At 38.8% G+C, this 16,532-nt stretch overlaps 1 protein-coding gene across 1 annotated transcript; it reads left to right on the top strand.

Moving 5' to 3' along the window:
* Window positions 1-3,538: 3,538 nt before the first annotated feature.
* LOC137238815 (uncharacterized) lies at window positions 3,539-7,542 on the top strand. The gene is made up of 5 exons (XM_067763838.1): window positions 3,539-3,597; window positions 5,555-5,639; window positions 5,698-5,951; window positions 6,183-6,336; window positions 6,400-7,542. Exons 2-5 carry the CDS (start codon window positions 5,594-5,596, stop codon window positions 6,429-6,431), a joined length of 486 nt encoding a protein of 161 aa, XP_067619939.1. The 5' UTR covers window positions 3,539-3,597; window positions 5,555-5,593; the 3' UTR covers window positions 6,432-7,542.
* Window positions 7,543-16,532: the final 8,990 nt, after the last annotated feature.

Here is a 16,532-nt window from a genome sequence, read left to right as displayed (position 1 = left end):
AACACATGGGTGAAAATCGTATAATCCTTGGTGCATATACATAATTTAACTTTACAAGGACCGCGGATTAAAGTTTTAAAATGTGGACCAAATTCAATAGTCTTAGTTTTCGGCGTTATGATATAAGAGCTCATTATGGTTGACCGCCTTCAGTGTTTAGACTAGTTGGCCTATCCCCTATGTTAGGGTAGTAGAACACCCGGTCATTTGTTCGACTGTCTTGAGAAAGCTTTTGCTTCACCACTTTCAGTGTTCTTGCGAAGGACAAAGCCTAACCTGGTTAAAAAATGTACCTACGTATTCACATTTATAACAGGAGCCGTCACGTTTGGTCATATTTAAACATGGCTAATAGGTTATATCCAATGTGGTTTACTCCAAGAGACTAATTGGGGATAGCGCCGCCAACTTTAGGAAATGTCAAACCGGGAGACTTGGGTGTTGAATGGTGTGTGAAAATCAAAATTAAGATTTCCGACGCTATTTTATAGTTAAGCAAATAAAGTGATTTTTCAAACCCTTCTCTTACGTGTTGAAGATATGTATATGTAACTTAAGTGTGAGCTAAGAATCATTTCAAAGGAGAATTTAAACCACTGAAGCTTACTAAAGGATTTTTGCATCACTGATTTCGGTTATTCTTTCAGCCACTCGGGATTTAAAATTCGGCACCTTTTCCGGGTAACTTGCATTTTATTTAAATTCATTGTTCTTTATTAATTTTTTTAAAGAATTGTGCGAAGTGAGCATTTTAATTTATTATATAACTTTTCTTTAAGTGTTTTCTCAAATAACTTTTCAAAAGTTACTTTTGAATGGTTAGAAAGTGTCAAATTTAGCAATTGGATTTTTATAACTGGCAGTAATGTGCATCCCTTGGGGTATCCCTTTCGTCCATATCGGACCAATTTTCGAGATGAACAATAAATGGCCTAGACAGTCTTAGAAGAGTAGAAAATATAGTAACGCGTCAAACGCCGCCGCCGCCGCGCCGATCTTTTTGACATTCGGCGGCGGCGTATGAAAAACGTCGCATATCGGCGGCGGCGGCGGCGTTTATCGGCGGCGTATATCTCTACTATGTATGTATTATCTCAAGAAAATGTAGAGTCGATTAAATGCTTATCTAATTAAACAAAATGTTGTTAGCAATTTTAGTTAACAAGTAGCCTGCTTTACAGTGAGTAAAGCAGGAACATTTTAACGCTTAAGTGACGTAATTCAGTTAATGCTCATAAGTACTAAGAATTTCATGCAGACCTTTCCAACAAAGAGTAGGTAAATAAATATTTTCTTTGCTTTGAGTTGGCTAGCAAGAGTCAAAACACCCAAAGGTGAGTTAACTTCCATTCACATTTCACCGTCGCTAATGCTTAACCCATTCTACTGTTACTGTTGCCCCACTTTGCTTGGCATTCGTTGGGTTTTTGTTAGATTCGTTTCACGTTCTAGTTTGGTTGCAGTCGCAGCTATGCTTAAGATGAAGAAAAATTGCAATGAATATAATAAAATGGCAAGTAATCTATCTCCTTCTTGGCGACGTTGGCACAAAACGCTACTCAAAATATTAGTGAGCACTCAGCTCTTGGTTAAATCGTTAGTGCATTGTCGCCTTTTCGTCGCCGTGGTTTCCGTTATTTTTCGTTTTTTTCGCCCAACGGCTAATAGATGAATGACTTTCATGTCTGCTTGTACTTTTGTTTTAGTATGTGTGTTTACACCTAAATGTTCGTTCGACTTCAGTGCACACCTAACATCCGTTTGATGATCGTCCTGCCAATAAACGTGCGAAGTTTTATGGCCAAGAGAGCATTAAACTGTAAAAAAAACTTTACTTTCCTTTAGTTTTAAATAGCGCATTTTCCTATAAATACATGTAGTATGTACATACGTTTGTGTTAAATACATGCTTGATGCTCTCGTTTCTTACGTAAAATTTACTTTATATGCCCTTGCGCTTTGATTTTTTATCGAAGAAGGTTTGATTTGTAGACGATTTAGTTTGAGCTTTAAAGGTATGACCTTAAACGTACCCTGGCGTATAAATAACTTTTTGTAGTTAATATTTGAAAGGATGTAAGTAAATTTTTTACTACAGAACCATATTTGTAACCAATATTCTAAGCTATTAAAAACTATATACATATATCGGTGCTAATAACTTTCATTTTAGACTTGGATGCCATATTGATTATGATAATAGTTTTTATTTATTTATTTATCTTATTTGTTACGACTCTTAGAGCTTAGATCAACGCTTAAAAATATTATTGCATTAAATAACAATATGTACTATGTATGAAATTGAATTTGAATTTGTATTTGAGTTTGAAACATGAATTTGAATTTGAACAACACAAATCCATTCGAACCCTAATATCTTATAACTTTAAACGAGCAATTCTTGTTTGTTTGTATAGCCGAACGATCTCGGGAACGGCTCAACAGATTTAAATGAAATTTGGCACAGTGATAATGTATCACCTTCTAAGACTTTCTACCTAGGTATTGCCACTCAGAATGTTTCACAAGGTTGCCACCTATTCGAAAAAAAAAATTGCATGAGATATGCCGATATGGGTATCAAACGAAAGGTATTTCACCCCGCATTACAATAGGGAGATTTTTGAGTAGGGTTGTCATTTAGGGTTGGGGTAGTTAGACGAAATAGCTTCTACTTACTCATATTCTATTAAAGCTTTAAAAGAGAATATTAAAGTTAAAAATCTTTGTAAAAAAATCTTACACATGATTCGACTTAATTTTCTTAATTTCACACAAATGAAATGAATAATTGCAATTTCTCACAGATTACTATTAGAAAGATTTCTCACCATAGCAAAAAGATATCTCACCATGGTAATTTGCCACCGTTCAACACTAGAGGCATATGTTCAATTTGAAAACGACATCTAACCATTTAAATACTTACCAACAGATGTCGCTTAGGGAAGTAAGTTGACATTTAATTAAACTAACTGGTAGTTGTCATTCGTGAAATTTACAAGTTTTTGGAATGTAATAAAATTGTGAGACTTTCATATTGTATAACTAAAAAAATGTTTGAAATTAATAATTCGGCGCATGAAGATACTCGAGAAAGGTTGCCAGCACAACGAAACGTTGCCGAGCAAAGCTCGGTCGCTCAGGTACTTTATTTTATATTCATTGATTTCGCGTGAGCATATAATCTTTTCTTAAATAAGTTATTATCACAATTCTTAATATTTGCAAGTAATTCATTAAAGAATTTTAACCCTTTTTAAAAAATAATATTTTTTTCAGACTTCCTTTTGTAATTAGGTAATTTAAAATCCTTTCTCTGCCTCGTATTTCTGTCATGAACAATAAGAAGGCATTAAAGAACAGCTTCCAAAAGAGAGCAATGCACGTTACCGCAGCGCTCCATAGTGATCGCTTCTTGTGCTCCTTCTTGAGTTGATAAGGTGTCGAACAAAAAAAGCCGGCAAATGCTTTGTTTGTCTCAACAGTTACAGTTATGTATAACAGCACAAACTGAAAAGTGACGCGTCAATTTCAGCATTTATCATTTTAAGTAAAATTTTTGTGACGAAAAGCCGCATATTAATTTGTGTGGTGAGAAAATATTAATATAATTAAAAATGCATAAAAGAGGAACAAGTAGAAGTAACATAAAACGAAAAATTGTGAAAGAAAAGAACAAAAAAAAGAGAAAAACTTAAGAAAATCGAAGTAAATAGTGAAAGTGTGGAATCTATCGAAGAAGTATGTAACAAAAGTGAAAATATAGTTTCCTACGAATTAAATATTTCTGCCGTGGATGCAGACAGACAGCCAGAAAGTCTAAATACTAAATTAAAAAACTTTTATTATGCTTTCAATCCCCCAAGGAATATGCTGAATGCCTTCCTAGACATCTTAAATTCCGAGGGATTAATTGTGCCAATGACGCTCGCGGGGCTACTTAAAAGTACCAAGACGAAACCCATTATTAGAACTACAGCACCTGGAAAATATTTGCACATTGGGCTAAAGAAGCAGTTAAAAAAATTGCCACCATATGCGTTGCTTGGTTATGACGCAATAGTCCTCGATATAGGTGTGGATGGATTGCCACTTTATAAAAGTAGCTCAGAAACTTTGTGGCCAATACTGGGAAGAGTTGTCAATATTTCAAAAATTGATGTGTTTTTGATTGGAATGTATCTAGGTAAAAAAAAAACCTTTCAGTGTTGACACCTACCTTCACGACCTTACAATCGAAATTAAAGAATTGAAAGAACATGGGCTCATTTTGAATAGTAGGGAATTGAAAGTAGAGATAAGGGCATTCATATGCGATACACCGGCACGATCCTTCATGTGTGATATTATGGGTCATAATTCTTTAGTAGGCTGCTCTAAATGCTACCAGAAAGCAAAGCGGATCCATAACGTAACCACTTTCTCCACCACTGTCGCACGTTTGAGGACAGATGATGAATTTAGAGAAAGAAGACAACCGGAGTTTCATAAAGATTTTTAAAGGTCTAGTCCGAGTGAACTGGAAAAGATTGGCATAAAAATGATCACGCAGTTTCCGCTAGAGCCTATGCACTTATTGGACCTAGGCGTTACAAAAAAAATGCTTAATATCCTTCTGAATGGTATATCAAATTATAAGATCAGCGAAGAAAATAAAATTTTGCTATCAACTAGGTTAATGTCGTTGGGTGCATACATTCCGAAAGATTTTCAGAGAAAACCTCGATCATATGATGACATATGCCGCTGGAAAGCCACAGAGTTTCGCCAATTTATTCTCTATACCGGACCAGTCGTACTGAAAAATATCATTCCTGTCGAAGTTTACAACGAGTTCTTATTGCTCCATTCAGCATATAGATTGCTTTCAACACCTCACAATTTGGACTCAAATATTAATGTAGCTAATGGATTATTGTCGTTGTTTGTAGAAAAGTTTCCATCCATATTTGGTGAAAATAGTGTGACATTCAATGTTCCCAGCTTACTCCATTTAAGTCAATGTGTAGATGATATGGGTATATTACCAAGCTTTTCAGCATATGCTTTCGAAAATTTTATGCAAATTTTAAAACGAAAAATTAGAAAGCCATCTAAAATGTTGGAGCAGGTTCATAACAGATTTTACGACGCAGGTATTCGGTTAAGTACCCAGCAAATATTGTTTAAAAAAATCGACATGGAAAGATTTTAAGCTATCAAACTAGTGACTGGATGATAAGTATCAGTCATCCAGATAATTTTTGTCGTATAAGCCCGTTCGCCGTGATTAAGGTGACAGGCTTCTCAGAGGAACCTGAAAGGCTTATAAAGGGTTTAAGACTACAAAATTTAAGCAATTTTTTCGAGGAGCCGCTACAATCAATGCCGTCTTTAGGAATCTGTACAGGGGAAATAATAACAGATATTAATGAAGAAACTTTTAATGTCAATGAGATCATATGTAAAATGATGTGTTTACCCTTCGAAAATACTTACGTGCTTGTTCTTCTATTGCATAGTTATACGTATAAAAATTATTAATTGTAACAGAAACTTTAATTGACAGCAAAGAAAGAATGGCAGAAACCAAAAAGTCCTCCGGCGGATGAATACCACATTGGGTAATTCTAAATCATATGAACAAATTAATAGTAAGTAAAAGTTTTCTACATAATATTTAAAAGATAATTACTTATTGATATTTTCTAGATATTGAATTAGAATTGAAGGCGTTAAAAGATTTAGTAACTCAACAGAGTAACACCATTAAAACTTTAAAAGAAGACTTGTCCAATCGAGATGAAATGATTATAAAGGAATTAGCCTCTATCAATATATTTGTACGTGACATGGCAGCTGAGAAGAAGAAAAATTCCGATATACTTCAAATCTTTCCTATTAAAAATATCGATGAGTTGCAGCGATTTGAAGATAATATACCTAACTTAGATGAACAAGCTTTGGTACGTTATATACTGATTGTAAATTCACGTAGATATCTTTATGTATTTCCGATTTAAAGTGTGGACATGCTAAATATGAATTGTATGAATATAGTAAACTTTATTCATTTTGTTTCGATCTTCTACAAATTCGACTTTTTGAGTTAGCAGGTTTCAACTCTAAGCCCCCATATCCTAATGCTTTCTCTACATATGCTTAATATAACCAAACACCTTTTCTTCTGCTTTTAGCTTAATGCGATCAAAAAAATTATTCAAAGCGGAGGTATCGCAAAAAACCTACACCATTTATTAGGAAAGGACATTTTTCTTAATTTCAATTATGACGGGGTACAAACGAAACAAACGTTCAAACAATATATTAACATAAACGATATTTTATATAGTAAGTTGTAATAAAACTAATATTCAATCAAACTCTTTATTTGTCTTTTCTTTTAAATTGCAGAAGCTGTTTCTGAAAAAGTCGTAACAAAATAAAACTTTATTTTCGAAATCAAAAAATGCTTCAAAAATGCCAAGAACCGAGTACACAAGGCAACATGTCTAGCAAGAAAGCAAAAATAGTTTTTAAACAACAAATGCATATGTATATGTATGTATTACATTTCGTTTTGGGCTTAATTGATGTTTATTTAGACATTTTTTATTATATCAAATAACATAGACTAATTGGTAAAAATTAAAAAAAAACACTTGAATGGAATCTTACAGCCCAATTCTAAACGAAAATTCCGTGCGAGTTTTCTCCCTTCTCCCATTCCTCGTATTCTAAATAAAAATTCCTTGTGAGTTTTTTCACTTCTCCCTTTCCTCCTATTCTGAACAATGTTCGAAAAAGCGGAAACCGGTTATGGGAGAAAAGTAGGTATTATGAATGTGAGGGAGAGGGAGATTTCTCTGCCATTTCATAGGAGTTTTTTCACTTGTTAAATTAAAGGGAATACATCAAAATAGTTAAAGGAAATTGGTTATTTTAAGAAAGAACACTTATTTGTACAAATTTGTGCTAAAAGCTGTATTTATATTCTACCACAATATTCTCACTGTTAATACAACAACAACTACAACCACAATATTCTTTATTTTAAGTCGAAAAGTATATCATAAGCAACGGTAGAGCTCTTGGTATACAAATTTGATGCAGCCATCCAGAAATTGCGCAAGGATTTTTTAATAAGGCTTAAATAGATTTTGGCATATGATGAAGGACGAATTCAAATCAACTTGGCCGCCAGAAAATTGCTTTGCTGAATGGAAGCAGGCAACTCCGGCAGATTTGTGTTATGTGGCCGTCTTCTTCTTATCTTCCGCTGTTGATGTTGCTGTGGCACCAATTCATTACTCATTTCAGTGAATACCACATGAAATGCAATAAATACTGTGCAATGTTTATATTTTATTTCTTAATTTCCAACAAATTTGCAACAATAATTAAACTTTTCAATTTTTTAAACAAAACAAGAAATGTGCAACGAAATTTCAATTGACAAAACAGCTGACTTCGAAAATTCGAAATTCCTATTCCCCAATTATTGTTCTCCCTAGGAGAACAGAATTGGAGGAATTTTTCCGCGGGAATAAAAAAATCCGCGAGAACAAAATTACGCGAGAATATTTAGAATTGGTCTGTTATTCTTATGTTCTTCTAAATGTATATATTATATATATTTATTTATTTAACTAAATTAATAATATTAATTTCTAGGTTTTTTTTCCGTATGGAATAACATATATGTTCATACATACATATAACATTTAATTTACGCTGAATTAATATTTAGTTTTACGTTTTTTTTCCTGTTGAACCAATAAACATGTGTACATACGTACATAAGCACTCTAAATATTTAAATATTTCATTTATAAACTTATCTTTCGGAAGCGAGGCGGTAATGCCTTAGAACGAGGCGTATATGGAGTGCTTGAGACGAACTGCTTCTAAAAGCCATTTCTTCGGAAGCGGGAAGGCAAGGCCTTGCAATTTGGCCCGTTAAATATAAAAAATAATTGAGGAATTCATCGAGATGGTAAGGCCCTCTAGACTCCGGAGAGGAGCTTCTGTAATTGCTTCTTACTCCTTCCCTTTTCTACTGGGTTGTTTTCAGATAATCAGGCAAATTTCTGGTTTTTACGATGCATATAAACTTCATACTGTGGAAAAATATTTGCTGTTTTACGCTCATCCAATTAAAACTTTGGAGCGTATCTTTAAAGGGGGTATCAAACGTTTACCTAATATAAAGCGCATAGCTTTATTCTGCTTTTTTTTTGTAGTTTATCGATTTGCGAATCTTTCAAGATAAAGAAAATAGTAGAACAATATATGAAGTATGTCTCAACTATGGATCTGTATGGGGTATTCCATCCTATTTCGACCAATTTTCATTTAATTGAAAAAAAAATTTCAAAAATAAAATTTTTTTTTTATCAATTTTATTTATATAACAAAAAAATGTAAGAAAATGATTTTCAAGTATTCTTTTCTTTATATATTATGGTAATCTACGATTAAAATAACCAGGATTAATGACTGACAGCGAAAAAACTTTAAAAATTTTTTTGTATTTTTTCCGAAAAGTACATTTAAAAACAAATTAAAAAAAAGGGTCCCAAACGGTCAATTTTTGAAAAAGTTATAGCATTTTGAAAACAAAAACGGTGATTTTTTTAAAATTCATAACTTTTTTTGAGTTGGATGAAAAATTTGAAAAAATTCTGGAAAACGTCTTTCGTAAGCTAGAAAAAGAAGAAAAACTTTCAGCCAATTCTAAAGGGGTCGGGTTCAAAATTGGTCGAAATGGGATGGAATACCCCATATAGATCCATAGTTGAGCCATACTTCATATATTGTTCTACTATTTTCTTTATCTTGAAAGATTCGCAAATCGAGAAACTACAAGAAAAGCAGAATAAAGCAGGATAGGGGGCTTAAAATATACCCGCGGCATGTATGCCTGTCGTAAGACGTGACTAAAATACCAAATTTATTCAAGGGGTTGTGTAGCGCAACCCTTTCAAGGGGTTGCCAGCGCAATATATAGCTTCTCCAACCCAATTGTCAACCTAACGTACCCGTAGCGAATCCTGTTTCTTTAACAGCCGAGGCTATGTCGGCCCCAAGTTTCACATGGATATAGAGGGCGGGATGGCCTAGAAGGTTTCATTATACAAAATCTCTTTCCTGAGATGGTCGTGCTAGTACCTTAATGGTGCTTGTTACCGGAACGTACCATATGGCAAAGAACCATCAGCATTGATAACACACCCAAGGTCGTAGGCGAGTGTCCTTATCGCTACACCAACCAACCAACCAACCCCGGCAACTGGAAGAGGTGGTGTTAGTCCAGTGCTTGCTTAGCTGGATCGACTACCACCGCTCAGAAGTAAAGACCAATTTTTCATTAGAAGTCGAAAGTTCCGCTAGTCCACCACTTTCTTTTTCAAAATACCTGCTCAGGTCCAGTGGTTAGCATAGTATTTATATTAATTAAGATATAATTGCGCAGTATGCTCGATGCTACCAAGCACAAAAATTGACATAACCTTAAAAAATGATCAATATATTTTTTGTAGGGGAATAATTGCCCAGCCAGCATTTTTTGAAAATTTTGATCAAAAAATATTTAAATATCATACCCCAAGATGCCCTCACTAGGGTAGGCACCTTGTCGTTGGTGTGAGGGCTTAGCCGAACTACATAGCGCCCGAATATGAGGCGGAGCTGTTTAGGACTGATATCTATGCCGTTTCGCCTCATAGGAGGGCGGCGGGATGTCGGTGACCAAGAACTGCCAACCCCTAATCCAGGGTGTTATGCGGACCGTGCCTATTGGACGATTTGCAGCCAGGGGATAAATTCGGCTGTATTCGAACGGAGCCTTCCCGATACCGGGCCATCTCGGGAAGTATTTATGGCCTTACCGCAGTAAGAAGCGCTGCTGTGGCGGACGGTTCTTTCCCCGTATATAATACTGGACCGCTGAGCCCGCCTTGTCGGGCAGGTGGTCGTACGACCAAGATGAACAACTCATTACCTGAACGTAATAAGGAGGATGTAAAGAGGAGGACTGAGTCGCAATCCAGGGACGACAAATACGAATTAAGCGATGCCTCGGACTCGGGGAGCGAGAGTAGTGCTGATTCAATGAACTCCGTGTTGGAGAAGCACACAAATGAAAACGGAGTAGAAGAGTGGAGAAGGGTACGGAGCAGAGGAAGTAAAAGAGCTCTCTCGCAGTACCGTGCAGCACTAAGAATTGTACAACGCTTGGGAGCAGTGGTCGACCCAACAGAAGTGGAGATCGAGCGCTTGGAATGGGCCCATAAAGCGGTAGAAGTAGGTCGAAGGCAGTTCGAAAGGTTTGCTGCGAGAAACCCTCGGTTCTGCAACCGGTACGAGGAGGAAGAAGCGTCGAATGGCAGAATGAAGAGGCAACGTTCGGCAGAAGGCGACAAGCCTGCTTTCAAGAGACAGAAAGGACCCAGTCCTAGAGCCGCGAGGCAGGGCAGTCATATAGACAAGACAAGTAGGCCCAAAGCTGTAAGACAGATGGGTTCCAATAGCGAGGTAGCAATTACCTCGAAAGCTGCCAGTCAGAGGGAAGTTCCAACTACGGAAGTAGGAGATAAGCCAAAGGGAGATAACGCTAAGACTCCGGCTTTCTCGGAGGCGCTAAAGGGAGTTAACGCGAAGACTCCGGTGTTCTCGGAGGTTCCAAAGGGAGATAACACTAAGACTCCTGCCTTTTCCGAGAAGATGAGTGATGTGGCAAAGCAGTCACTGACTGTGGCGCTGGTTGATCGTAGCAGTCCGTTCGGACAAATGACTACTGAAAGGTGGAGATCTGTGGAAAGGGAGCTTATTAGCTTAATGCTTAAGATGATGCGGGAACAACCAAGTAAGCCCCTTCCAACCTTTGATTCGGGGGGATGGTATAATGGTGTGAAGATGATAGCGTGCGACAACATCGCGAGCTTGCGGTGGCTGGAGGAAGTCGTTCCAAACCTCCAAAGGCAAGGCACGAACGCGCGGTTTGAGGTGGTGGATAAAGCGCAAATCCCAACGGTACCAAAAGTTAAGGTATGGATACCATGCGTGATGAAGTCGGAGGATACACTGCGACTTCTGCAGAATCAGAATCCGAACATACCGACACAGGATTGGAAGGTACTTACTGTATCTCGGCCTACCGAGGATAGTCAGTTCTACATCTTCCAAATAAACAAGCAGGCGGAGGATATTTTGTACACGCAGCTTGGCAAAATGTCCTTTGGCACTGGCAAAATTTACATGCGACTCAGGAAAAGAAGTCCCGAGGATAAAAATCCTAACACGCTGGAAGTGGGCGAAGTCGAAAAGGACCTCAGAAGCCTAAGGAAAAAATACAGGTGGAGGTCCCCGACGTCACCACGAACGTGCTAGAAGAGGACCAAACGCTAAATGGTGCTGTGACTCGCACAGAGGAACACACGGCACAACATTCACGAGGGGCTGAAGGGGGCCTCGAATACTCTAAACCAAAAGGGCAAGAGGAGGACGACGACGTCAAGACGAAGGTGCTGGAGGGGGACAAACAGCCCAATGGTGCTGCGAGTCCTACAGATAAACCTCCAACACAGTAAAGTGGCGTCGAGCGAACTCCTCCTAACCCTTGAGGAGGGTTCGTTTGACGTGGCGCTGATCCAGGAGCCGTGGATCTCATCGGGAGGAAAGGTTTCTGTACTTAGCGCGCGCGGGTTTGGCGTTTACTACGCACAAACGGAAGGACGGGTGCGAGCTGTAGTAATGGTAAGGAAACAGCTGCATTCATATATACTGCCTAATTACACCACCGAGGATCTCGTAGCGGTGGCCGTTGAGCAAAAGAATAAGCAGGCATTTATCCTGGCATCCTGCTACATGGCCCATGCTGCGGAGGTTCCACCGATGGAGTGCAAAAGGCTAGTACAGGAGAAAGGGCGCAAAGGGCGGTTGGTCATAGGCGCAGATGCAAATGCGCACCACAATGCGTGGGGAGGAGCAGATACGAACGAGAGAGGCGAATCTCTATTTTGTTACATCCTGCAAACCAATTTGCAGATAGCCAACAGGGGAAATGTTCCTACATACATTGGTCCAACATCCAGCAATGTTCTGGATATTACATTGAGCTCCGAGCGTGATATATCAAGGTATGATTGGATGGTTCTCGATAGACCATCCTTCTCCGACCATGCGTATATAAGCTTCAGCATCCCACTAAAGAGGGTAGAGAAGGGAGGAACCTTTAGAAACCCTAGGGCAACGAATTGGACTAAATTCCAGAAACATGTAGAAACGAAACTGGGACAACCCAAAGAGGTTGCTAATGTAGAGGAACTGGAGGAGTCGAATGAATTCCTAACAAGGACGCTTATGACTGCGTATAACAAAGCTTGCCCTCTAAGAAGATTCAGAGGAAAAGCAAAGCCGCCATGGTGGAGCAATGAGCTGAGTCTTCTAAGAAGACAGGTAAAAGAAATGTTTAAACTCGCAAAGACCGCGGAAAGCGAAGCGTGTCGGGACGAGTACAGGGATCTACTGAGGATCTACAAGCGTGAAATTACCAGGGCGAAGAGAAACTCATGGAAAAGTTTCTGTACGGACATAGAGTGCTCCAGTGAAACAGCACGGTTGAAAAAAGTCCTAGCAAAGGGAAACATAGTCCAGGGACTAATAAAGAAAGAGAACGGGGAATGGTCACGTGATAGTGAGGAATCCCTTGAGGTGCTTCTCGATACACATTTCCCATCGGGAGACGGTTTAGAAGAACCAGCAGACATCACTCACACTTCGATCACGGAGCTAGTGGTGCCGGGCTTGGTGACCGATACCAAGATCGAGTGGGCAGTGAAGACGTTTTCTAAGTTTAAATCGCCGGGCCCAGATGGTATATTCCCGGCCATGCTACAAGTCTCAAGTAGGGCGGTCGTGGAATGGCTTAAAATAATATTCGATGGGTGCATAAGACTGAATCATGAACCGCACTCTTGGAGAACTGCTCGTGTAGCTTTTCTACCAAAGGCGGGGAAGATCGGTCACGTGTATTCCAAAGACTATAGACCCATTAGCTTAACATCATTTCTGCTCAAAACCTTTGAGAGGCTGATAGATGTGTACATAAAGTCCAACGTGGATGAAAAGCTGCTCTCCACAACACAGCATGCGTACACCAAAGGCAAGTCGGTAGACACCGCATTGCATAGGGTGGTAATAAGCATAGAGAAATCCCTGGAATATAAGGAGTATGCTCTAGGAGTCTTCTTGGACATTGCCGGGGCTTTCAATAATGTTGCAAAATGGGCGATTATGGATGGTCTTAATTACATTAAAGTACATCCTGCCTTAATCAGATGGATCGGCTGCATGTTAAATTGCAGGAAGATTACATCACAATGGGGATTGTACGAGGCCACGAAATCAGTGGACAGGGGCACGCTGCAGGGAGGGGTGCTATCACCTCTGCTGTGGACACTGGTCATCAACCAACTGCTCAGGCAATTCGATGAGGGACCCGTAAAACTTACGGCTTACGCAGATGACGTTGCAATTGTCATAAGTGGAAAATGCCTTCCAACGATTAGTTCTTTGATGGATCGGGCGCTTCGGGATATTCATACCTGGGCATCTAATGTCGGGCTGAAAGTCAATGCGGAGAAGAAAGATATGGTCTTGTTTACAAAGAGGTACAAGGTCCCAAATTGGACCAGGCCTAAGTTAGGAGCGGTGACCTTACAGGAGAAACCTTGCACAAAATATCTAGGAATCATCCTAGACAGTAAGCTGTCATGGAAGCTCAACGTGGAGGAGAGGGTCAAGAAGGCCTCAACGGCACTCTATGCATGTAAAAGAATGCTGGGGTGTACGTGGGGCCTATCGCCCTCTCTTTCTCATTGGGTTTTTACAGCGATTGTAAGCCCTATTCTATACTATGGAGTTCTTGTTTGGTGGAAAGCCACACAAAAAACAACATACCTCAAAAAATTAGAGGGGGTATGCAGACTATCGATGCTTTGCATTACGGGAGCCCTGAAAACAACCCCGACGGCTGCACTGTATGCCATTCTGCACATTCCACCTGTAGACCTGGTAGCAAAGAACAAAGCGTTAACGACCGCAACCAGGTTCGATGCTTCGGGGCAGCTTGAGCGCCGACCATATGGCCATAGTAGTATAGCGTCCTCAGTCACAAGACGAACAGACTACATGATTCCCTACCTGCACTTTGAGGGAGATCTTAAGGCCACAATAGAGGTGGACGGTTGGCGCAAGGGTGCGCAAATGGCGGACGAGGCGATACATGTGTACACCGATGGTTCCAAAATAGTGGAAGGAGTAGGGTCTGCGGTATACTGCGCTGATCCGGAATTAAGCAGATCCTACAGGCTGCCGGATTACTGTAGCGTTTTCCAAGCGGAAATATTAGCCGTAACCAAAGCAGTAGAAACCCTGGAAGAGAATAGCTTAAGCTGCAACCGTGTTAACTTTTATATTGACAGTCAAGCAGCAATTAAGGCAATAATCTCGCATAGCACAGCATCTAAATGCGTGTTAGAGTGTAAGCAGTCTCTGGAGAGAATCGGGACAGGGAGAAGCATACATCTATATTGGGTCCCAGGGCATATGGGAATAGATGGGAATGAAAAAGCGGACGAATTAGCTAAAAAGGGCGCATCCCTTGAAGCTTGCTCCGTAGACGTCCCAATTAGATTGGGCGAGATTAAGCGAAGGCGAGAGGTGCACATGATCGACCAAGCAGAAAAGGCGTGGGTTCAAGCGCGGGGCTGTAAAGTGTCGAAGATTATGTGTAGGTCTTACAACCTTAGACTAACACAGTTGCTTCTATCATTAAAAAGAGAGGACTGTAGACTCATGACGGGTATTCTGACTGGACACTGCCTTCTGGCGTCACATGCCTTTAAATTAGGCTTGGTCAGTGATAGCAGGTGTACGAAGTGCGGGTTGGAGGAGGAAACGATCGAGCACGTTCTGTGCTCGTGCCCTGCACTTGCCAGGCTAAGACTCCAGCTATTAGGAGTGATACAGCTGTCAGATCTAGAAGCAGCAAGTGGCTTAAGTCCTAGGAAGCTTCTAGTATTTGCCAAGAGTACGGAGTTATTTTATAACATAGGTCCTGGTTTTTGATAGGGTTTTTCAGTTTGGTCGTTAAAACAAACTTCTGGTAACACTACGGACCTAATCAGTCTATGTGAGGTCCTCATGGACCGGCCAGTTCAACCTACCTACCATACCCCAAGATGATTAAAAACGTTCAAATTTAAAAGCATTTTCTGTTCGAAAATTTACGTATCGTCGGGAGAAAAATGTACCAACACATTTGATTCAAATATAATTCCAAAATGTGATTGAAAAACTATATTCAGTTTTTGATCATCAAAGGTAAGCATATTTGATTATTCTTTTTGTTGGTTTTTATGAAATATTAAAATTTAGTCATTATAGGACTTCAAAAATGATTCCAAAAAGTGATCCAAAAATGCTTTTTAGTTTTTCATCATCAAAAGTATTTATATTTGATTATTTCTTTTGTTAAATTGTATGATAACTCATTATTTAGTCAGAAAGAGTAATCAAATTGTATTGATATGTAGGGAAATTCAAAATTGAATCACCTAAATGCTGAGTGGGTGGGCTTTATATTCAGCAACAGTGAAAAAAATCTAAACTGATCCGTAGTTGAAAAATTTGCACAATGCAAATTTTTTTTTAAAGTTCAGAAAGAATCAATAAAAATTTTTTTGTAGGTTGAAATTTGATGGTCTAACTATTTATTGAAAAACGAAAGGAGGGAAACTAGTTTTCAACACCTTGTATCATCGCAATTCGTTCATATTTTGGTCACTTCTTTAGCACAAGTAATGTATACTACAATGGCAACATTTTCCCCAAATTTGGTTGATTGTGGAGACCTCAAGTTTTACGAGTGGGAACGCTTTACGAGAAAAGCCCCATAAGCACTTTTTTGTTGAGCGTAGCGAATTAAATGTGTCATAAAAAAAGTATGTGTGGCAGCAAACTGGTAAAGTAAAATAAATAAAAATAAATAAAAGCCAAACAAGTTTTATCAGCAAAGACGACACATTTATTTTGTTGTTGCTATAATTTTGGTTGAACTAATTGATTATGTTCAGTTTTGCGTATGATGCTCTTTGCTGTTAATGCCATACTTTCTTGAAAGTAGGATAGCGGGAGCGGGGGGATAAAGAGTTACATCAACTTATCGTTTAAGATTGATAATCGCCACTATGCAGAGTTTTCAAACTCCACCACGTACTAAGTATATAGGCATACAACATCTTTTGCTGGTAATGTGCATTGGAATGTGCCATATATTTTGCCTCTTCCTTATGTTTGCTCAAACTTTGCTCTTATGTAATCCAAAGAAGAATGGTTGCCCTTAATTTTTTAAACGGTTTTATTTAGCTTGACTCTGTGTAGCCAACAGAATTGTGTAATTGAAATTTAAGTAACTTCACGATAAACTACAAGCTTGAAACTTGGTTCAGAACCCGATGACAATGCAATAATAAGAAAACAAA

Source organism: Eurosta solidaginis, chromosome 1 (assembly GCF_040869045.1).
Source record: "Eurosta solidaginis isolate ZX-2024a chromosome 1, ASM4086904v1, whole genome shotgun sequence".
NCBI lineage: Eukaryota > Metazoa > Arthropoda > Insecta > Diptera > Tephritidae > Eurosta > Eurosta solidaginis.
Note: the sequence above shows the minus strand (reverse complement) of the source record. Positions and strands in the feature narration are given on the sequence as shown.